At 39.2% G+C, this 23979-nt stretch overlaps 1 protein-coding gene across 3 annotated transcripts in view; it reads right to left on the bottom strand.

Moving 5' to 3' along the window:
- Positions 1-23979, bottom strand: part of crc (bZIP transcription factor crc) — a 195512-nt gene that overhangs the window by 159374 nt on the left and 12159 nt on the right. Inside the window, exon 1 of one of the 3 annotated variants that reach the window (XM_065219775.1) lies at positions 8086-8271. The exons of the other annotated variants lie outside the window; for them this stretch is intronic. Within the exon in view, the coding sequence (XP_065075847.1) occupies positions 8086-8098 (13 nt within the window). The 5' untranslated portion in view covers positions 8099-8271. Of the gene's footprint in view, positions 1-8085; positions 8272-23979 lie in introns of those variants that run through there. 3 annotated transcript variants of the gene reach the window in all.

Here is a 23979-nt window from a genome sequence, read left to right as displayed (position 1 = left end):
AAAGAGTGACCAGTGGTTTAAGGTGGAACCCCAACCCCGAGATGTCGCGTCTACAATCGTGCATTGAGCTAAAAAACGAGCCAACTGTCTGTAATGGAAGGGGAAAGGTGGAAGACATTTTCAAGCATATGCAACTGTCGAAGTTCGCTAAGAAATATCTGGTTTGGCCGGCTAGCTGTACCTGTGGCTTTAACAGCGACATTTTCATTGCAACCGGGACCGTCAACCAGGAAATTTACGCGAACGAGTGTCTGGAAAAACATCTGCTGCCTTTCATGAAGCAATACGATTGTTCCGTGCTGTTTTGGCTGGATTTGGCATCCTGCCATTACGGAAAAAAGCGCATGGAATGGTATGCCGCCAACAACGCACAAGAACCCTCCCAACATGCCAGAGCTCGGCCCAATCGAAAAATATTGGGGCCTCGTCAAGCGGAACCTAAAGAAGACCCAAACAACTGTTGGAAGCGAGAAGCAGTTTAAGCCAAAATGGCGTTCTGCGACGAACAAAGGGATCGTCCATTAATTATGTCACACTTTTAGGAGGGAGGGAGGGTTTTGGAAATTGTGACGAGCCCTACAAAAAAAAGGTCCATACAAAAAAATATAGGGGTTTTGAAAATGGGCCAAATTTGCGTGACATAATTAATGGACCTTCCCAAAGTGGACGATGTGGCTGTACAGAATCTGATGGCAGGAGGTGCCCGGCATTTCGGATTCTGTCAACCGAAAGCTTAGCTGAATATTTTTTCTTTATTTTATACTATTTGAAAATTGAAAATAATTTTATTTTTTTAATAATACACAAATTCTTGTTTGACCAAATTTTGATCGTAACACCCTTTATTCTCCTAACATTCACAAAGAAATATCTTTGGAATCTCCTTTAAATTCCACGCAGAATTCTTTTGGAGTATCCCTTATAAAATTTACCTGAAAACTTCATTTGAAATTTCCTTGATACTTTCCTGAAAATTCCATTGAAATTGTCATTATTGTCATTGAATTCTTTTCAGAATTTACTTTGGATCCTCCTTCTCTTCCTTCTCTTGAAATTCTACTCGCAAGAACGTTAGAGTTCTCCTTACAAATCCCTTAGAATTCTCTGCAAAATTACTCCTTACTTACAGCAATTTTAGCCAGAACTCTTTGGAGTTACCTTGGAATCCACCTCAGAATTCTGTTGGAAATTTACTTTGAATCCAATTCAGGATTCTTTTGAGATTCTACTCAGAACTATCTTGGAATTCTCCTTATATTTCACCTGGAATCCGGAGTTCAACAAAACCAACATGAAAGGAATCCCCAAATATCACTTAAGGTTCTTCTAGCAATTCTTCCCTTGAAATTTTCCTCTGAATTCCCATATCTATTGAAGTTCCTTGGAAATTCTCATAAAATTCATTCATTAAAGTCCATAAGCTGTAAAACTTTTGCAAGCACCATAGGGTTAACTACCCCATTCCCGGCCCATTAAGCATAATCGCACTTAGTCTTTCTTAATCTAGCGTAGTTAACACGGGGAAAAAAGAGTTCCCATATTCGTGAACCACAGCCGTGAACCATAGTTCACGGTGTATATTTGAGAGAATTTTGCTCTGGATAGCTGGCCGTGATTTTTAGTTCACGGTCCTTTCCCGTTTTCGGGAACGGATTTTTTTCCAAGTAGCAACGAACGGAATGTTATTTTTACAGATGGCATCCAAATTTATTCACCTTTCAGTTCTGATAAGTTGAAAATGCAAAACTGCTTCTGGCGGCTCACCTTGGCCTACGGGTTTTCTTAGACCTATTAGCCATTGAAACGCCATTGGGATTCTCTTTGGCCTATCGAACGGAAAGAAAAGTGAATTCTCGTGCGCCTTTTGTACACTTCAAGTGCGCCTTTTGTTTTCGAGATCTTATTTTGCATTTTTCAGCCATTCGTCCTACAGCTATTGAATAGAAGCATCGTACCAAACGTTTGTTTGACACGTTCACGCCGAAATCATAGATATATTTGATGGTTTGTGCTCGATAGGCCGGGAATTAGCGATTAGGCCGAAGTAGATCTTTCCCCTATTAAACAAGAATCTGGGTTCATTGAAAATATCAAATCTCCGACTTCTTGAATATTTAATCGCATTTCTTTTGCGAGCCTAACGTCTAAATTTGAACCGATTTCAAAATTCAATTAGCTCAGCAATTCTGCACAACAAGTTGCAACTTGTCGGAAGATCGAAGTAGGTCGCGCTAAGGAAGTGACGTTTTTGAATTTTGCTCCCGTGTTTAACAAATTGTGAAGTTTCTTGCGAACATGTGTTTTTTTGCGTATTGGAATGCGTTTGAATCTGAGAGTGGAAGAGTTAGAACTGATCGGAACGGGGATCGTGAGTCAACATCTGGAGGTTTATCGACAATGCTGCAATGACGGTGCGTTTATTCCGACGCACTTATTTCCGAGGCCAGAGCAAGGGACATTGATTTTGTTATTATCAGGATCAAGGAGATGGAGATCCATTTGCGAGAACAATTGATCTTAAGAATTACGAAGAGGCGGGCTAATTACAGATCATTCGGGTGAGATCCTTCCTTTTTATTTTATTTGTTTGCATTATAATTCTATTAATATTCATAAAAACTTTACCAAATTATGTCCCAGGGTTTAAATTGAGGAGCTCGGCTAGCTTGGTGGCTCCCGCTTTTGCATACTGAGTAGAAGATCGTGGGTTTACACCGAAGCTCCTCCAAAATAAAACAATTCCTAAGGTCGCATCGCCTGTTTAAGCGAATCTTGACCAAACTCCGTAGCATATATGGGGGCTTCGGTGAGTCGCTGGCCTTTCGTTAGGTACATGGTACACCAACAATATCCTTGCTTTCCCAGTAACGTAGAAGATGGGGCCGGCAATGGCTATTTTCATGCTGAGTTCCGAATGGAAAGCTATTCACTCCCAAATAATTTTCCTTAAGAAATTAGAATAAGAACGTTAAAGTAGATACATGACAGTTGCCAGTATGCAATCTACGACTTACTCCGTTGCAAACGGAACGCAACAATTTTTTTAGCTTTTAAACCGATTCTGAGACTTAAACTTATTCGAATTTCTGGATATAAAAAAACTAATAGGGTTACGGGATGTGAAGGAAGACATTTCGCGCAACTACCATAAACCGGACTAGTTTATGTTGATCTTCGTCAAGCTTCGTCTACAATTTGGACTTCTACATCAACACATGTCAGGCAGCCTTCAGGTTCAATTGGCTAAACTTGGTGAGTTCGTTCCATTTTGTAAGTTTTTATCTTTTCATACCAGTAACATTGGGAGATCACCTTTTTTGGTGCGTTACTGGTATAAGATCTACCACCGAACCCTAGTCGTGACAACTTCAAACTAGGTTATCACGATTTTTCAGTAATCAAAAGATCACATTTTAGTCCTTGTTACTGTTTATGACTTGATAATAGTGACAAGACTCGGGTAGTGACAACCGCGCCGTTATGCATTTCTATATTATATATTTCAAATCAAAAATATTGTTTATGTTCATAGATTTCACATAATCCTTTTCCCTTTGTCCTTATCCTTTTCCTTTCCCTTTTCGTTTTCCTTTCCCTTTGTCCTTATCCTTTTCCTTTCCCTCTTCTCTTTTCAGAAAGCGAGTAATGGAGCTATAGCCATACATCATAAAAGGCTTCAGTTAGTGCTCATGCCCCAACCGTCAGAAGAAAATGGAGCATAACTTAACCTTTCTAGCTTTGATGCTCCCAACGACCAACCAATCATATAATTACCAAAATCGGAACGTACGGTACGAGATGTCCACGTTTTATCCATTGATCGGATTCTGAAGCATCGTGTTTAAATCATCGATTAAAACAGGCCCGATGTTTTCTGAATCATCTTGCCCCTTAAATGCTGCACAGTACGCCTGGCCGTTTTGATATGTGTGACGCATTTTCGATGTGAAACACATATCAAAGAGGCAAGAAAAATGATGTAGGTATATATATATATATCATTTTCCAGGATGCTTTCAAGAACTGGTTGTGTTGGTGTTAGATTAGATTAGATTAGACAACAAAATGCAATTTGTCGGAATTCTATCCAAGTTTTTGAATCCGTCATGGATCCGGAGTTATTCCGATTTTCGATTAGGTGACTTTGCGTCGGCATTCGGTTTTACTGTTCTAAAATAATTATACACACGGTGAATAAAATATACCGATGGTCCATGATCACATTGGGCATCCTAGAAAAGATCCGTTACTCCCGGGGAAGTGAGCAATTCTCGACAAGAACCAAAACCCGTCGTGCAAAACATGCCGATAATAGCCGGGAGGGCTAGTGTGACCGTGGACTGTCAATAAGCTCATTGCCGGTCGAGTTTCGCAAAATCATGAAGTTTGATATGTCGCACCACGAGTTTTAATTCTAGTTGAGAGTAGACAACTTCCTCGAGGGTACCGGACCATTTCCGGGATGGCCAATGTGACCGTTGTCTCTCTATAAGGCCATTGTCGGTCGAGGTTTTAAAAACCATGAAGTTTGATATGTCGTACAACGGGTTTTGGTTCTTGTCGGCAATTGGCCACTTCCCCGGGGGCATCTGAACGTTTCTGGGGGCACTGGAACATGCCCGGGAGACCCAATATGATCGTGGACTCTCAATAAGGCCATTACCGAACGAGTTTAGTAAAATCATGAAATTTGATATGTCGCACGACGGGTTTTGGTTCTTGTAAGGAATTGGGCACTTCCCCGGGGGCTTGTATCGGTGCCTACTAAAGCCATTTCCGAGGATTTTTTACAAAATTCACGTCTCCCGATTCCCGGGAATTTGTTTTAGATTCCCGGGAAATAGCTATTTTTGGTATTACACCACTCAGTAAACTATTTCTGGGAAATTTGCTATGTTCCGGCGAAAGTCGGGAGGGAGTTCCGGGAAATGTGGTAAGCAGCTTCTACGGAAAGTTTAATGATACATTTAGGGGAAAAAGGAAGAAACTTTCAGAGGTAATCCGATTACTATTGGGATGTAAGTATGAAGAATGTTTCAGAAGGCGGAATAACATCAGGAGGACAACTGATAAGCTTCCGATCAGAGGTGGCAACAGTTCATTTTTTGAAAAACCATCGTCCAGAGCGAAACAAAACAGCCAGCACACGGGCGGCCGTTTATAACTACATTCCAAGCGAACAGCGGAGATAGAGAATAAATAAAATCTCGCAGCCTGATTTTTCCAAACAGTCTATTGTAATGAAATTTTAGCTGCAGGCTTGCGTGTGACAGTAAATTACCAACTCCCTTATTTACGCATAATTTTAACATCAATGCTTATGAGTGGTCAGTCTTCATTCTTATCTTTTAATTCCATGCAATAAACATCAAATAAATGCAGTAATTAGCCAGAAATCAGCAAAATTCTACAAGACATAAATTTATGTCGCGCGCGCCGCCGGTCTTGTCTGCTTCTTTGTGCGAAAATGTTCTACCGCTGGCAGAAAACAGTTTAGAAATGTCATGACATTTTTGCCGCTTGCCAGTTTGTTTTTGTGTGTCGTCACAATGGTTATCGCAAAAAGTATCAAATGTTTAGGAAAAAATGTTAAACTCCAGGACTCGTGCCACCACTGCTTCCGATACAAGACAAGAGATAATTCTAGCGGAAGGCAGAAGCTTTTTCTGGAAGAGCTAAATCTAAAACTTCCGGAGAATGTGGAGGAAAAAAAACTTCCGAGAGATGTCGTCGGGAACAGTCGGAAGAAACTTTCAAAAAAGACCAGAAACACTTCTGGAGGAATTCGGAAGACAATTCCAGGGAATCATCGAAGTCGACAAAAACTTCCAATGGCAGTTGAAAAAGCTCCTGGAGAAGACTAAAAATCCTGAATTATTTCGAAGTGAACTTTTAGGACAAGCCGGAAGGATCTCACGAAAGGAAGTCAGAATTTGTCATAATGAATTCTGGGGAATGCTTCCAGGGCTATTGGGCAAAAGAAAATCTAGGGGAAAGAAACTACCGACAATCAATCATTCGAAAGAAGTCTGATAAACTTTCCGGGCGAAACCAGAAGGACTACAACTCCGTCGACAAAGCGTCCAGAACTCTTGGCTTTGTCTTCCAAGATTACTAAGAACTTCACAGGCATTTACTGCTTGAAATCGCTCTATTGCTCTCTCGTACGATCTACGTTGGAATACTGCTCTGCAGTCTGGAGCCCGAACTGGAATAATGGGACCGAGCGAATTGAATCTGTGCAGCGACGTTTTCTTCGCTTCGCGCTCCTTGGAAATACCATAAATATATACATAAAAATGATTTAGTTTCCCGGGAAATAGCTATTCTTTGTATTACACCACTCGGTGAACTATTTCTGGGACATTTGTTCCGAAGAAAGTCGGGAGGAAGTTCCGAGAAATGTTGGAAGCAGCTTCTACGGAAAGTTCAATGATACATTTAGGGGAAAAAGGAAGAAACTTCCAGAGGAAATCTGAGAAACACCGATAACTATTGGGATGTAACTTTTAAAGTATGAAGAAAGTTTCAGAAGGCAATAACATCAGGAAAGTTTCAGAAGGAATAACATCAGGAGGAAAACTGATAAACTTCTGACAGAAGACAAGAGATAATTCTAGCGGAAGGCAGAAGCTTTTTCTGGAAGAGCTTAATCTAAAATCTTCCGGAGAATGTGGAGAAAAAAAAACTTCCGAGAGATGTCGTCGAGAACAGTCGAAAGTAGCCAGAAACACTTCTGGAGTAATTTGGAAGACAATTCCAGGGGAAGTCAGAAGAAGGGAAATCGAATGAAAATGCCAGGGAATCATCGAAGTCGACAAAAACTTCCAATTGCAGTTGAAAAAGCTCCTGAAGAAGACGAAACCTCCTGAATTATTTCGAAGTGAACTTTTAGGAAGGATCTCACGAAAGGAAGTCAGAATTTGTCAAAATGAATTCTGGGGAATGCTTCCAGTGCAATTGGGCAAAAGAAACTCTAGGAGAAAGAAACTGCCGACAATCAATCATTCGAAAGAAGTCTGATAAACTTTCCTGGAAAAACCAGAAGGACTTCTACTTGAAGTTGGAAGAAGTTTCCGGAAAAAAAATAGGAGAAACTTTCGGGAGAGGGTAGTCTGAAGACAATTTCAGGAGAAACCAGAATCCTTCATGGAACAGAAAGTGAAAGATTATGATAAACCTATCTGGTCCCGACTCCCGGAAATTCCCGGGTAGAGTAATCAGCTGTTTCTGGTTCTGTATTCCCGAGTATACCAAAAAGGCCGGGGAATGGAAACTCTACTCTGATCTGAACTGCCTACCCAAGTAACATTGCAAGTTTTATCGAGGTTTTAAAGCATGCTACAAGTCTAAATTATGGTATCCAGAGCCGTCATAAAACCATAATTGTTACTTGGATAATGCTTCTAATTTCAAAGCAATCAAAGTCAAGCATTAGTACAAGACACTGAAGAAGTCTGAAAAGAAATACGCGTATCTGTCAAGGATATGCAAATAAGGTAGTGGAATTAAATGGAAATTACTAATCCTTCTCTCTCTCTCTTTCTTTATACAGGTATTCCACTTAGACGCCAGAATTGATCAAACAAGTTGGAGTCGAAACAAAATAGAAAGGTCGATTTTTGTGGTTTTTCTGAATTCAATTGTTTATCATGATGACTTATACAAAAATGTTTTTACACGAAAATTTTCGTAAAAACTGTTTTTTTATTATTATTATTATTATTATTTTCGATATCCCTTTCCAATATTTTTAGAAAAATCAAGGTTTTGTCTTGGGGCGGTAAGCTTTCCCTTAAATATCCACCCCCTACAAGTCGATTCAACTATCCCTATTCGTCATCGGATGGAGTATTTCCCGCAAATATTTTTCCGCAACGACGCATATCAATGTTATTTGAATTTCAAATTCCCACTTCTCTCAGTGTCCACCTGGACCGTCGTCGCCTTCAGCATTCAACCTATATCCAAGCCAACCATAAAAAGGAGGGAATGCTGCCAACTGCTGCGAACTACTGCTACTACTACTACATACCCAAATTACAGGCCCCCCAGCAACCCTAGAACGCATCAAAAGATACTAACCGTAGTCATTCATTTTGCCCCTGCGGTACTGCTGGATCGTGACTTTTATTGCTGCTGAGCTGGGAGTATTTTCTGTTGTTACTGTTACCGCTGGTGCTGCGTAGTGTGCTTGTTTTTTGTTTCAATTATTTATAAGGCAAGTCTCACCGACACACGGCGACGACGACGACGACGACGGCTTGGAAAACGACTTGTATTGACCTTACGTGTGTACTCTGATTGTTTGTCAGTGTATTCGAATAATTCTGGCACGTTCCAAAGAACGATGATATTACAGCTAGTATTGCGATTACAACTAAGGGATTTGTAAATATGGCGCGATAATTTGACTACAATTCTATTGGTTTACAATCAGGCTTCTAGTGTTGTCTGACATTCACTAAGTGTTTTTTAATATTTTTTATAGGTTTCAATTATATGGAAAAAGTCCTTATCGATACGAAGGGGGAATAGAGTTCATTAGAGTTAAAAAAAAATGCTATTACGTATATTGCATAGAGAGAGTATATCCAAAACGATTAATCCTTTTTGTGCGTATTACAACTATTCGAAACTTTTTTTTTTCTTTGAACAATGGATTTTTGTGGTGCGATAAAAATACTAAACACAGCAATTTCAGATCACAGATATTACTTCACTTCGCTTCGCTTCTTCAGATCCTTTCTTCTGGAGGTTTTCCAAAACAAAATTGGTGATTACTAAATCTCTCTCTGTTTCCCCGGCAAGATTTGTTTACAAAAACTTCTTTTTTTTTTGTTAGATTTTCCCACGTGGTTTCTCCTCCCTTGCGACTTTCCTTCTTTTCCGTGGAAACGGTGTCCGGCTGCGTAGATATCCTCCTCGAAGAAAATACTCCCACAGCTCTCAGGCAGCAATTTTTGCTCGTCTCTTAACCAGCTTTTGTGAGTTGAAGACAATCTCGCGATTCCAGGTGTAACGATAAGCGAATGCGACGTACATGCTCACGGGTGCATACAGTTCAAAAGGAGAAGATTTACATCAACAGTCCGGTGGCAAATCTTGGCTGCGGACCAAAACTCATCACTTTTCTACCGGTGACCCAACGACTTGATTTTCTTTTCCACTTTCAAACACGAAAAACAACAACGAAAACAATATATTTGCGGAACGACGAAACACGCGACGGTATGAGTGACGGGGTATAAATATGCGCAACAGGTTCAATCTGAGACGAAATCGAAAACGACACGTATGCCACGACGCTAAGTAACAAACTAAGTGGCACCACTTCCAGTTGGTAGGAAAAGCTCCCCATTGTCACACCACAGCGAGAGTTCACCAGACTTACACCAAGACAACACAAATCCCAGCACTCAACGCAGCGATCGACCGTCACTAATTCATTAAAAATACTTAACAACAACTAGACAGATAGCCTATTTACGCAGACCACAGCAATTAAGCCTACGTGTGTACGATGGTAACTACTACTTTCAAAGCTGACCCACAGGGGACTATCTATGGGTCCATTTGGCGCCATGAAGCGTGCTCGTGAGACTTTTTGATTAGGCTGCCTGTAATGCCCAATGAATTTGAACATCCCCATATCCACCAAACAAATCCCAGAGAGACTGGCGATAACACATATCAGGCAGTCACTGTGCACGCTACGTGCCCGGTAGCACAGTATTGGTTTGCAATTAACGACACCCTACCCCGATCAGTATGGCTAGACTTTAGAGCGGAACTTAATCGGTGTTTGTTCGCTGCGATATGATTTGTAGAGGACAAGGATTGGAAGAAAAGAGTGCATTTATGAGTGGCTACTTTGCGACTGTTGTGAGCCCACACATATAGGGTAGCGAAGCTGTTCCTAATACTTGCACTGGGCTTCAGACTTGGAGGCTACAAAGGCTACTTCGCCTAGAAGTTCCTTGGATGATTGTTCTTAACACGGCTATGTAAAAGGAATTATTCTCGGAATTCCCTTGGAACTCTTTCAAGAATCCCCTTGGAATGCTAGTCAGAATTGGTTTGGAAATACCTCGTGAGAATTTCTTAAGAGCAGCGAAAAAAATGAAATTGTCTTCAATGAATCATATCGTCCGGCCACATTCCACAGAGATGGCGCTGTTCCGCTGGTAGTAAGTGATAAAAATCCCCATTTAGAAATTGAGAGAAGTGAGAATAATTCGTTTTCGGTGCATATTCAGATAAAAAAAAGTGAACGACAACCTAAATAAATTAGTCAGGGACTCTGTCGTTCAGTTTCATTTTCTCGGAAATTATTGTTAAACAAGCTACAATTAAATAAAAATGATTTATCCCCATACAGTTTTACCTGCCTTACTACCAGTCCCCAGAGAGCCAAAAAAATCAAATTTGAGAGAGAAAATTCTCTCTCACGAGCTCAATCTCTCAACATGCCATGTATTTTGATGGCACTCGATTTGTGATTTCCCTTTCACAGATTACAAAATAGAGTACCTGTCACTACAAAACATGTCTGGTACATCTATATATGCATTTAGTTTAACATTTGAAGTCCCTCCTTTTTTCATATTCTGCACAAAAGATACTTTCTGCCCTGCCCCATGCATAAAAATTGGCGGGAAATTCTGTGAGGGGTGATTTATTTTGTGCGCAGAATGTTTAAAAAGGGAGGAACCTCGGATGTCAATCTAAATGCATATCAAGCTGAACATTGCATTAGGTCCTAAGTAACATTGATCGATTCTCTTCATCGACTTTCTCTGTCGTTAATAACTTGAGCACATAGCCGTTTTTTGTTGTGCTTGTCGTATCAGATGCTAGATAAAAGCTTCTTTTACCGATCTGTGTGCTGAAAATACCTGGGAATGTCTTTACATGGTCGTGGGGATGCAAAGAGAAAGTCGACGAAGAGAATCTGTCAATGTTACTTAGGACCTAATGCAATATTCAGCTTGATATATAGAGGCACCAGACATGTTTTGCACTGCACTGTCCTCTGTGAACAATTAATGGAAAACAAATTATGTGTAGTTTCCGATAGATGTCACCGAAAACAACAACAGGACATCTGATGGAAAATGTCAAAATGATTGATTGTTTTCTTAATTTTACGATTCGACCTACTCGGGATCCACAAATCATCCAATCCAACCAATTCAGTCAATCAAGCAAGCTAAACGTTCTTAATGATGTCCTATCCAGGAGGTCTAAAATATTACTAATAACTAATGTCCTACGATTTTCGTCAACTTTAAAGCGTATTTTTTTCTTATTTCAGAAAAGGTAACATTTTGATAAGCTTTCAAAAATAAGTTTAAAAATATTGAAAATACGCATTTTTTTTTTAACTTTCATCCCAAATTGCAAAAACAAATGACATTCTCCGATTTGCATAAAACTTTGCATAATTGTTTGTTATGGGCAATCATTCATATTTGTACTAAAATTCGACTATTTTGAATCTTGCATTTTTTCAACAATGGCGTATTTGACATTTTTTAATAAATCGTAGGACGAAAACGCCTCTTTAATCGAAATGACGTCTGCGACAAATTTTTCGGGTAAAATGAAAATGTCCTAGGAAAAATATAAACGGAAAATTTTGTTTAGTAATGTTTAGTAAAAAAAAGTGTCATTGTGCTTGGTCACTATTTCAGATTTTTTTTTAAGAACTTATGAAAAATGCAAACTTTTGAAGTATTGAAAACCTTGTACACTTAAAAATTTATAAAAATTGACTTTTAGTCAAATTTATAAACTCTTTTTTGTGCAATGGTTTTTGTAATTTTTGCACAGAAAACGATTTAAAGGGTCTCTTTTTGTCTATCGACCTAATGTCTATCGATCTTTTGTCTATTGACCTTTTGTCTATCGACCTTTTGTCCATCGACCTTTTGCCTATCGACCTTTTGTCTACCGATCTTTGGTCTATCAAATTTTTGTCTATCGACCTTTTGTCTGTGAATCTTTTGTCATAGATTCTTTAAAAGGTATAGTCACTTTAACACATTTTAAGTCATTCGTGAATTATCCGGGGATGAGATATGGATGTTAACCACTAACCACAACCGTGCAATCATTATCGTAGTTAGTGCCTAGGCCCCCTCCATGATAATCTAGTCTCCTCCCCCAGAATGTTGGGTGTTTTTTTTTTAAACACCGGTATTTTGTCAAGCTTCGAGAATACTTTTTAACTACCACAAACAACGGTTTTTATCAATGTCCTTTATGTCGACTACTTTTCTTAATGTTCTAGACTAGATAAAAACAATGTCGAGAAATTACATCGATATTTAACCGACAGCTTAATAAGACGTCTTTCGGCTCTAAAAGTTGACCAATAGTTCAGGGATTTTTCTATAACCTCAGGAAAATTCATAGAACTTCAAGGGCTCACGAGAAATTCAGGGAACAACGTAGAAATTAAGGCAACTTAGTAAAAATTATGGAAACTTCATAGCATCAGAACAATTGCGAGAAACACAGGGAACTTTATTTAAGTTTGGGGAGCTTCGTAGAAGTTAAACATTATTTAGTTTCAGGGACCTCCCTGAGCTTCGGTCAGAGAGCGTATAGAGCGTCGTTGTCTCAATGTGGTCGTGGCACATTTCGAGTATGAGAGAGTAATTGCAGAATACTCGAAGTTGCGAGGTGATCGAGGTATGATCACAGACAAGCAGACATAACACTCTTAAAACGTTCATCTAAATCGAATTTAACGGTCAATTTAAATGTTTCTTAGTTGGTAGTACCCAAGTAATCATATAGTCGCAATATAGCTTGTATATTCTTACTTTGCTTGAGTATGGTTAGTTGGGGAATATGATGAAACTGTCACTTCTTGAAACTGATCCCATCCGTATTTCTTTCATTCTCTTTTCGCACACGGAGCGCTCGGTGGACCAGCGACTTTGGGCGTGAGCCTCGTTCCAGATCACCATGGCAATTCAGTGACAGATGGTGGACATGAAACCGACCAGCGAGGAAGGAGCCAACATCGAACCAGGAACGGAAATTAGTGCAGATTTATCTCCCTCGGAAAACAAGAAAAACCCGGAAAAAGCGGAATCATGTTTGAACCAACCAAGGACGATCTAAAGTAACCTCGGAATGGGCGTGACTCTCCAGACATTCTGAAATAGGTTGCTGGATCTGCAATAGAGCTATCACCGTCTAACTCCCGGACTAAAGCTGTCTACAATGACCGTAAATGCGACATTGTAGAGAGAGTTTCTTCCACAATAACACTGCCGGCCAGTGGGGGTTAGAGGGAATACACACACAGAAAACGATTTAAAAGGTCTAAATAAGACAAAAATAACAACAGTTGTTGTTAATTTTGAAGTTCCTAAGCTTTTTTTTAAATAAACAAAAAGTCAGCAATATTTACGAAGAATTTTTTTTTGTCAATTAAGTCTTTAAAACATTTTGACATTTTACGCAAAATAACTAAGAAAAATATATTGTGTATTTTGCCTAGAAATACTATACTTCTCCCTACAAATTCATCTCAGGCGTTATTTAGATTTTTCCCGGTTTTCCTCGATATTTCCCCGTTGCCTAACATAGTTTTCCGGGTGTGATTGAAACAGCTAAATTTGAATATGATAAATTCCCCAACTGCAAGTTTTATCGAGGTTTTACAAGAGCGAGATCCACAAAAGCCTGATAAAACCAAAACTGTTACTTAGAACGCACAGAGAGGTACCGTTGTTTGCGGATGGAATTTAGTCGGTATTTCGTTTTCCCAATTCCCATCTGCCCGGTAGTGAAAATCAAGGAAAATAATACCGGCTAAAACTCCATCCGCTACTAACGGTACACCCAACTGGGAAATGTAAGATTCTATTGCAGATTTGCATGAAAAGTATGCAGTTGTTGTAGTGTTTCACGACATGATTAGATTCTGTAATGTGGTCACCGGAAGGTTTTTTGAGTAATTTTGCAATTTTTATGTTTGCCTAATTTTCGAACAACAGTTGATTCGCCAAATGCATTGCGTCTAGAAAATCATCTCGTGAAGGTTTTATACAAAAATATGCACTCTGGAAAAAATCGATTCCATTCTGCAGTCCCTTGCAATGAACTACCATTACATGTGTTGTATGAAACACAGGCAGAGGATATAATAAATCCAACCTTACATTGGATGTAAGAGAGATTTGTTTTGCGTGTACCTCTCAGTAGATCAGCGTTTCTCTAAATTCAGACAACTTAATCAGAAGCATTTAAATTTTCTTAGACTGAATCAAATCTCTTAACGGAAACGAACTCTTTTGAAAAAAATTAGCGCCTTATAATCATTCGAGAATTACAATGTCATTTTGCGATTAATACACGACCACTAAGAATAACTCTACACTCACTTCTACTCATTAAACTGCAAGAACTCAGCGCTGAGTACCTGCAGTTTTAAGAAATTTATTTTACAACTGAGTAGAAGTCACTGAGTTATTCTTGGCGCTTTCAGGACTGTTATATAATTTTATTTCTGGGCTATTTTGGCGTTTTCAAGCCATTTTAGACATTGCATTTTAAAGTCAATTAGGAAAGTGTAAATTTGAACTTTATTGGGTCATTTTTAGGGTCTTGTGAACTCTTATGACGTTTCAAGATCATCATGAAAGCTGTCCGGCTTAGCGTGCTTCTTAAGGGGGTATTCCCGATCTTTTTTTTTTCAAAAAATCAAATTTTTTTTTCACGTTTTTTTTGTACTTTAGACTATATACTTTCATCCCTCCAAGCCGTTTTCCGATCAGCGAATTCGGTGTCCAGGCATAGCTGACTAATGGTAAGAACCCCCAAAATGGTTTTAACTAAAGTCAAAACTTTAAACGCGTTTTTCTCGAAACCACATTTTTTTTATCGGGCGAAGATTTTTCTCAGAAACTATAAGAGATATTGACTTGAATCTTTGCGCATTTTGTTCCTTATTAAATTCTTTGGAGCTTCTCCCACTTTCAGCCAAAAATATTAACATTTAACATTGTTTGAAGCACCTTAAAGCTGCAAAAAAGCGGGCTAAAAATCGCCTGTTTTTTCATATGGCCGCCATTTTGTTAATTTGAAAGATTTTTTGCTGCCAACGGGAGAAGCTCCAGAGAATCTTATGCAGATTATTAATTTCATCACGAAATCTGTTTCAGATGAAGCCGTTCCAGAGAAAAGTCTTCGCCCGTCCAGGCGTTTGCGGTGAACAGGGGTCTGTTTGCCGCCATTTTGTGACGTCAATAATGTCTTTTTTTATGTCGAAAAAAATTTATTTGTAAACTTTAATGTTCAATAAACAAAAATCCCAAAGAGTTAGGCGCATTACTATTCATTTTCCTTGAAAAAAATTAATTGAAAAACAGGCCGAAAAAAGGCAAAAGATTGGGAATACCCCCTTAAGCTATTCAAGTTCAGTGATGGAAATGGGCTTATTTCACGAGCGGAGAGTGAGTGCCTCTCGCACCGAAAATAGTTTTCATGTAGCTTCCATTGGAAACGCAAATGATTTTCATCCATAAACAAAATTAATGGAATTCATCTGAATTTCACATAACATTTATGCGATCACGTTAATTTTATATGATTTTTCATATGAATTTCATCGGCCTCATAATATTCATGTGATTTTGTGGTGGGATTTTTAGCTATGTGAAATTCACATGGTTTTCATCCATTAGAAATGAGATAAATTTGTTGAGTGTGTGAGTAGCATTCTTTGGCAGTTTTGGGTTACAGAGCAATAGCGAATTTGTTTATTTCCAGGTTGGAACCAGTTCCAACCCAGTGCAAACCCAAACTTTTTGTCAGTGCGAAAGTCGACACGTGCCAAAACAAACGATCAAACTGACGTTTGCTAGAAAACAAGCAGACCCTAACTTGATACCCAATCCAGGTTAGAATTGGATAATAAACAAATACGCTATTAGCAAGCATCAGCAACAGCAGATAGGGGCTGACCATCGGTAGGTAAGAACAGCCCATAATGCACCCCTGGGGTAAAATGACCCCGTGCGGTTTTTCGTTACTTTCCCATTACTAATTCTGGAAATACCATGTGCCAGCATGTTAGTTCAAGCACTGACCTAGTAATGCTGATTGTTGAATTCACGAAATGACAATCGGAAAGCTATGCGGTTTCTATAGGTGAGGAGGATGCAAACAAGTCGACTCTTTCGTTCAGTCGGTTTCGAGCTTGAGCTTGATTGACCGCCCACGGTTGCTACTCTGTTATTGCCATGTCAGCTGTAATTACACAGAGAACCAACAGACGATGCTTGGGACTAGTAATCATCCTCAATGTGTAAAAAGTGGTGATCTTAAATTAGGCAATACCAGCGCCGGCCGCGCCCGAACACAGGTCAAGAAAGGAATGGGAAGGATTGTGTTGACATGACACTCGCTTTGATGGAAGACGAGAACACCTCTGCACTTCCACGAGGAATCACTGGGATGTTGGATAAGAGGGTTGGGTTTGCAGCAGGGTTCGTTTTGGTAAACGATAAGCTGAATTGATGTCCTAACGATCATATAACGCGAAGGAGCTTGGGACTAAACCCACGGTCTTCTGCTCAGTAAGCAAAACCGTTTGCCACTAGGCAGACGAGCACCTTTTTAATCACCGAGTTGCTGTTATTACCATGTAGTCATATTAACAAATAAAACGATTGACGAATCTTGAATGTGGATGGGCCTGAGATTAGACTCATGATGTTCTGCTCAGTAAGCAAAAACGGTTGCTCTAAGGCCACCGAGCCCCTCATATCACATAATACCGTTGCTCAAATTTGTGTATCCATTCAAACCCGGAACCAACGACAACAACGAGTTTCGCAAAATACACGATACACAAGCGATTTTACCATAAATCTCTTTGATATATAAGGACCTGGGACCGCGTTTTTCTGCTCAGTAAGCAGGCCACTGTAACCAACGATCTTTCTAATCCGAAAACTAAAAACTACGAAAAAGTACTTAGGCCTTCATTAAGTTCCACTTTCACGCGACGTTCAATGACAGAATCCTATCCAGGATTACATCTGAAAAATCCAAATCTGGCCAACGCCCACCCTAAACCTAAACCTGTTCTAATCCACCTGAAATGACTAACGAATGGAAGACTTTGACTACCCAGCCATGCAATAGTCTCATTCCGTGCCTTATGGCAACTTGATGATTCTATTGCGCTCATCTTTTGGCACCACCCAGGGGAGACTTGGTCCTGTACCCAATGCTTAACTTATCTCCATTCCACTCAGCTACTCACAATTTCTTGTGATATAGTGGGCGGAATATTATTATATGAGACAATTCAATGAAGACGTCTTTCCAAATTTGGCAGATCGACAGGTAATCGGTGAGTTACCACGATAGTTGCTATTCAACACTTCGACAACGTCCCATCGTCAACGCCTGCTATGAGAATTTCCCAACACGCCAACGAAATGACGTCATCGAGCTATCGATCAACTACCCTGGTTATCGCCTGGTACCTTATAGCACGATGCTAGGAGGCGAACCGGAAGAATCGATGAGCTACCTCTCCCCCCTTTCGTTCAGTCGGTTTCGAATGAAGCAACAGACGTGACGTAACGTCTGTTGCTGTATTAAGAACGCGATGAGAATGAAAGAGTCGACTAGTTTCCGTGCACCACACCTGTAAATAGTGCACATCTGACATGGAAAAGGAGGCGCCAAGCGTCATCGGAAGGTTCTGCGTGAAAACATCCAGGGTGTTCCCAAGCCTGCCATCCGTCGTCTGGCTCGACGTGGTTGTGTCAAGCGTCTCCGGTCTGATCTTCGAGGAAACCCGAGATGTGCTGAAGGTGTTTCCTAGAAAATATGCGTGATTCCGTCACCTACACTGAACACGCCAAACGCAAAACCGTCACGGCCATGGATGTCGTCTACGCTCTGAAGCGACAGGGACGCACTCTGTACGGTTTCGGAGGTTAAAACTTATCACCAACGTAACAAAACGGCCCTTTTCAGGGCCACTAAGTTCATTTCAGTAAAGAGTTAGAATAGAATTTATATAGAGTAACCCATGATTCACCCATTCAATTTGTCACTAAATACATCAAAATGATTAAAAAATCAAATAATTTGTTAGGGAAATAAATTATGTTCTATTTGTAGTCTTATCGGTGGGTTAAATTTTTTCCGTTTCACTTTCATTAACTGAGAAACCCTCATCATCGTATGCATTCTCCTGCTGCGCGACATCTTCGAAAACGTCGGAACTGTAAAAAATTTCGTAGTCCTACGTCAACAATGCGGTTGTGTCTTGTACACCACCCTCCAACTTTTTTATACTATATTTAGTGAGTTTTCAGGTCGATTATGGGGCTATTTTTGTGGTTCAAACTATGTTTAGTTTTAATACTACTCTATTGTTATATTCCTTCTCATCCCACTAAAAAAAAGAACCATAGATGTACAATGAAATGCATTGTAACCATACAATAGATTTTTTGCATTTACAATAAATCGTATTGTCCACAACGATAGAATAATCATAGAATTTATTGTTTTCACAATAGGATCTATGGTAAATTGGGAAATCTACAATAGAACAAGGGGCTGTCATGTATCTTAACCATACACAAAATCACTTTTTCCTGAACAAACATGAGCCATTTATCATTAATTGTATTGTTTTTTTACTGGTGAAAATTCATACTAGTGGAATTTACGTATTCTCGTCAATCTAAGCAGCTTCCGCACTTCTATTAGCATTTTCTCAGTGTCACGCACACATATGACGTGTCGGTTTGTTTACATTCATCTGCTGCTAGCTATTCTATCCATTCCAATCAACAAAACTGTCCAAAACGGTTTGAAAACGTTTTTAAGGTGCTCCAAACTTCTCAGGTGAGTGTGACTATTGTCGGCAGCCTCTTTTACTTCGGCAAGCTTTCCGTTTAAACTGCGTGTAAACCAGCTGTTCTATTATCGGCAACTCGAAATCAGCCGTATTTTGATGTGCTTATGTTTCTTTTGAAGAAACACCTGGCATAACAGGTTTGCTCAGTCGTAAAAATGTATTAGGATGTTAGTTGAAAGACTAAGGAATCGTTTAAATACATTCAGTGAAGTGTTTAAGTGAGAAAATACATCGAAATTAACGTTTAAATTGTGGTTGCCGAAAACAGTCGATGGCTGCCGAAGCCATCATTTACCCTATATGGGACGTATCGTATATCTATTGTAATAACACTATTTTAAATTAACTTGTATGATTTACAAACAATAAGCGCGGTTGTTGGCAATAGACTTTGTTGTGAATGTATTATATTTTATGTTAATTGTATGGTTAACATGGTTAACCAACCGACCTACTCATGCATTTCGATAATCCGTGTTTTCCGACCATTTTTTGTGCATTCTAGGCTGTTTTTGGACTAATTTGACGTTCTAGTACAATTTTGTCGTTTTTACACGTTTTAACTTGTTTGGCGAAATATCTCAGTTTGGACGCTTCGTGGCGATTATGATTTAGGATTTTATGTAATCATGCACTGTATTGGACTTTTTTAGGTCATTTTGGTCTTACAATATCTGCATTCATTATTGGAGTTTTGCGAGCTTATGGAATTTCTTAAAGTCTGTCGCAGTCAACAAAGTTTGAGAACCACTGCTGTAGATTAATATTTCGGATAACTTTTGACCCTTAGGAATGCGGCCTGTAGTCTCGAGATCAAAGAACGTATTTTTCAAGGGAATTTATAAAAGAATTGCTAGAAAATTCCTTAAAGAATCCTTGTCAAATTTTGAGAAAAATCTCAACGGAATGTTTAGAAGAAACCCGTTTGAATTCTGAAGAGAATATAGAATGAACTTTGGGAGGATACTTTGGGCTAATGCTAAGCTGAATTCAAGGGTATTTCCTGGAAAAAAAAATCCTGACGAGAATCCCAAGATGATTCTGTTTAGATTTCCAGGATGAACTCCAGGATATTCTAAGGAATATTCCAAGCGTAAATTTCCAAAGGGTCACATTTCAAGAGAATATGGAGAGAAAAATATTTTGAATACTATGATAATTGTAGAGTAAATTTTAAGAGTTTCCTGAAGAAGATTTCTAAAGGGATTTTTTTTTCATTTGCAGAAGAAAGTTTAAGGATTTTCTACATTTTGACCTGGCCTTCGCTCAGTTTCAACTTCTATTCAATTTTAATACTGCCGTACTCTAACGGAACTATCAATCTGTCATCTTCAGAACTTTCTCTACCTAATAAAGTATCGCACTGATGACATTCGTATAGCATTTCCTCCCAACTCCCATTGATTATAACAGGTCAGAAATTTTCAGCAGAATACTCCAAAAAATTCATTAAATTCGTCCTAAGATTCTCTTTGAATTTTAATCTTTTTCTAGGCATTTAGTTATAGACCAACAATTGAAAATGGCCTATCAGTTTTTGTGAACTAAACATGTAATGCCCTTTTTGTGCGAACTTAAGTTCGCCTATGCAAACCAAAAACACCATCGAGTAGGGCAGTGGTGCTCATGCCTATATTTTCAATAGCTTTGATGTTCGATGGTCATTAAAATATAAATTAATAAATTTTGCGTATTTCCTAACAATTTCGGCCATACATTCGTAATGCTAAAAGAAATTCAAGTTGAGGTTGTTGCATCATAGAGATAAAAGCACCACGTACGGCCCGCGAGCTCCACTTTGGCCATCACTGGAGTAGGAGAAATCCCAACAAACAATGTTAGCTGCAGATTAGCTTATACAGGCACAAATAGGCTTACACACTTTGAAATTATTACCGACTTCGGTAATGTTTATCGATCTTTCAACAGCTTAACTGATCAATAAATTTTAATTTTAAGGCTTCAAAGCAAGGAAAGAAGCACAATGGCAAGACTCGATCATTTAAACAAGGCTGACAGCGTTTTGAAATGAAAATTTAGTGAACCAGGGTCAAAGTTTTACCGGACGTTCGGCGACTCCCTACCCTAAATGTTTGTGAGATCTCTGAATTCCGAATCATTCTATAAATTCGTTCGGAATATCTCAAACATTTTATACCGTTATGAGTTCTATGAGTTCCACGCGATTTTATTTGACGGTTCGATTTGAATAGTTTCGACAGTAGCCCTTCATTGCTCTAAGCCTCGCCACGGCAACAGTTCATCCTTCAACCGCATACAGACGTCATTTTGTTTTACAACAACCAGCAGAGAGACCTGTCGTATGGTTATCGATACCGACACAAAACACACATAAAATTAACTTGTTTACATAAAAGGAACCGGAGCAGGGTGATATCGCTTCAATTAATAAAAAGAGTTGACACTCGATTAAAATATGTAGATACCTACCGTCAATGGGGGTGAAATAAAACCTTATTTCTTAAGTTGCGTGGGTGGATTAAACTAACCTCGTAACAACTATGGAAAGTGTACAATTTTGTTATTTTGAGCTTTAGGGGAACAAGTTTACCCCAAGCTACCATAAAATTCAAGCCTGATCAAGCACTCCTACGGTTCTCGCATGGATGGAAACTGGTTTATTGTAGCTGAGATTTACATTTTCATAAATTTGTAACAGACTCGTCAAGAATATTGGAATGAACCGTCGATCGGTGGCAAATTGACTTGAACATTAATTGCTGCCATTTATTAGTTGAGGTCACCCACATATTAGCAATTGTAGATTGTGTGTTTTAAATTCGCAAACTCTTTCAACCAAAACAACCAGGAAACTAAACTAACAATCGATTAGCGCTCAATTTATCATCATCGGCATTCACGCATACATACGCAAGATGCTCACAACAGTATTATAAGCTTCGAGTTTCACGAAACGAGGGCGGGTCACAACCACACACTGATCAAGAACGACTCCGTGCTCAATTAACAATCAATATGCCTATGGGTTACGGCCTCTGATACGCTCCTTGAAAGTGAGGGGTTTTACGTTATCAAAGGGATTTCTGCGCTCTGGAAAATCACATGAACAACGCGCAGAACCAGTAACTGGAAACAGGAAACCAGAAGACGCAGATAGATTTTGAAATATAGCTTAGCGTGACTTGGTATGAAAGCAAAATCAATTCATAAATTGCCAACCTTGAACTTACAGGTATCCAGCCGTGTCAGTTATTTTATTTTGTTCTTATTTTTGCTTTCGATCAATGATCGCCCGCGAATTTGAGCTACTTTTGGCCGCGTCGGGGCAAGGTGCTCCAGATAGAGTGTTGGTTTTGAGGTTGAGTGGAATCCCAAAATATAATAGGTAACTGGAAGAAACCAGTTCAGACTGTAGCTGAAGAGAGCGATAGCAGTGCAAAAATCAAGGTGCCAACCATGAAGCCATCACGTGAATTCTGTGCTCCGTAGAGTATGAAACGATTAACCTTTATTGGTTTGGAATGGCCAAGTAGACGTACCTCACTGAATGCACCGGCCAAAATTATCGATTTCTGTAACTTTCCCTGGATTCAATCAAAGCGACTTCTCGGTGTCGACAACCCGTGAACGTTATCTTCAGGTGGATTTTTTTTTTATTATTATTTATAGCCGTAACCGGTTTGGTTGACTAAAGCTGGTGCAATCCAGTTGTCGATGTTTAACGCAGACGAGAATGGATGGAACACAATCAAAGCTGATTAGTGGGTTAAGGAAGATGAATGAGAGATACCGATGAATGCAGTTCTAGTCTAGGCCAGAAGATAAACAACTAAATTCTTACATATCCGACGAATGCCGAAAACCTACGATCTCTCATTTCGTATAAGGTATTAAGTTAAAAATATACATACACGCTTGTCCTTGAAAACAACATTTTATGGCATGGAGCGACCGCTTCTGTAGCCATCAGAATGGCCTAGAACATAGTTATACAGTCAGTAGTGCTGCCAAAGTTGGCCAAAAGTCCGAAATCCGAAATGTGTGAATCACATGATTTTTAATTTGATTTGAATGAAAAGCATTAATTAAAACTCTCCCAACTGTCATTAGTAGAAGCTAGTAGAAAAAGTACATTCTGTCAGAAGTGCGGAGAAAATGGATAAAAATTCGAATAAAATAGATATGAGTTTACATCGGTAAGCATACAAAAGGTAAAAATAACGTTTTTCAAGAACTTTCAAAATCCTTCAATAAATCTATTTAAATTCACTTCAATTCTCTTAAAATGTCCATCACAGGATTGCCTTGAAAATCTGTTCAGAATTATCTTAGAGTCCAAATCATATAAACATTCACCTGAAATTCTGCCAAGAATTTTATAGAAATTCTTCTTAAGATACCCTTAGAACTATCCTCGGAATTTCCATTAAACGTTTCTCAGAATTCTTTTTGAATTATACCCTAAAAATTCTAAACTCTTGGATTTTTATGGAATTACCTTGAAACATTGTTTAGAATTCACTTGAAATTACCTTTCCAATGTCCTCAGAATTTAACACACTAGAAATTTCCATGGAGTTCTCATCAGAACTCTCTTAACACTCTTCTCAGAACTTATTTAGAATATTCATTAGAAATGGATATGGTGGGACCAGCAATGCACTGAGGTTTATCGTAAAAAGTCCGACGCGTTTAAGCTTTTCCGAAAACGTGGAACACCCGTGCATTTCGAAGTGTACTCGGCTCTTGAACGCGAACTCAAGAGCCTCATCAAAGCCAATAAACGCGGATACTGGCGGCAATTCGTGGACGGATTATCGAGCGAAACGTTGATGAATACGCTATGGAACATGGCGCGAAGGATGCGTAACCGGTCTTCAAACAACGAGAGCGAGGAGTACTCGAATAGTTGGATTCTCAACTTCGCGCGAAAAGTATGTCCTGATTCCGCGCGAAACGACGAATTCGGTAGACGAGATCAGCCAGCCTCTTTCAGTGCTGGAGCTCTCACTCGAGCTCCTCTCGTGTGGCAATTCGGCTCCGGGGGCTGATAGAATCAGGTTCAACTTGTTGTAGAACCTCCC

Source organism: Ochlerotatus camptorhynchus, unplaced genomic scaffold (assembly GCF_037179485.1).
Source record: "Ochlerotatus camptorhynchus isolate MF236.1 unplaced genomic scaffold, CSIRO-AGI_Acam_v1.1 ptg000111l, whole genome shotgun sequence".
NCBI lineage: Eukaryota > Metazoa > Arthropoda > Insecta > Diptera > Culicidae > Ochlerotatus > Ochlerotatus camptorhynchus.
Note: the sequence above shows the minus strand (reverse complement) of the source record. Positions and strands in the feature narration are given on the sequence as shown.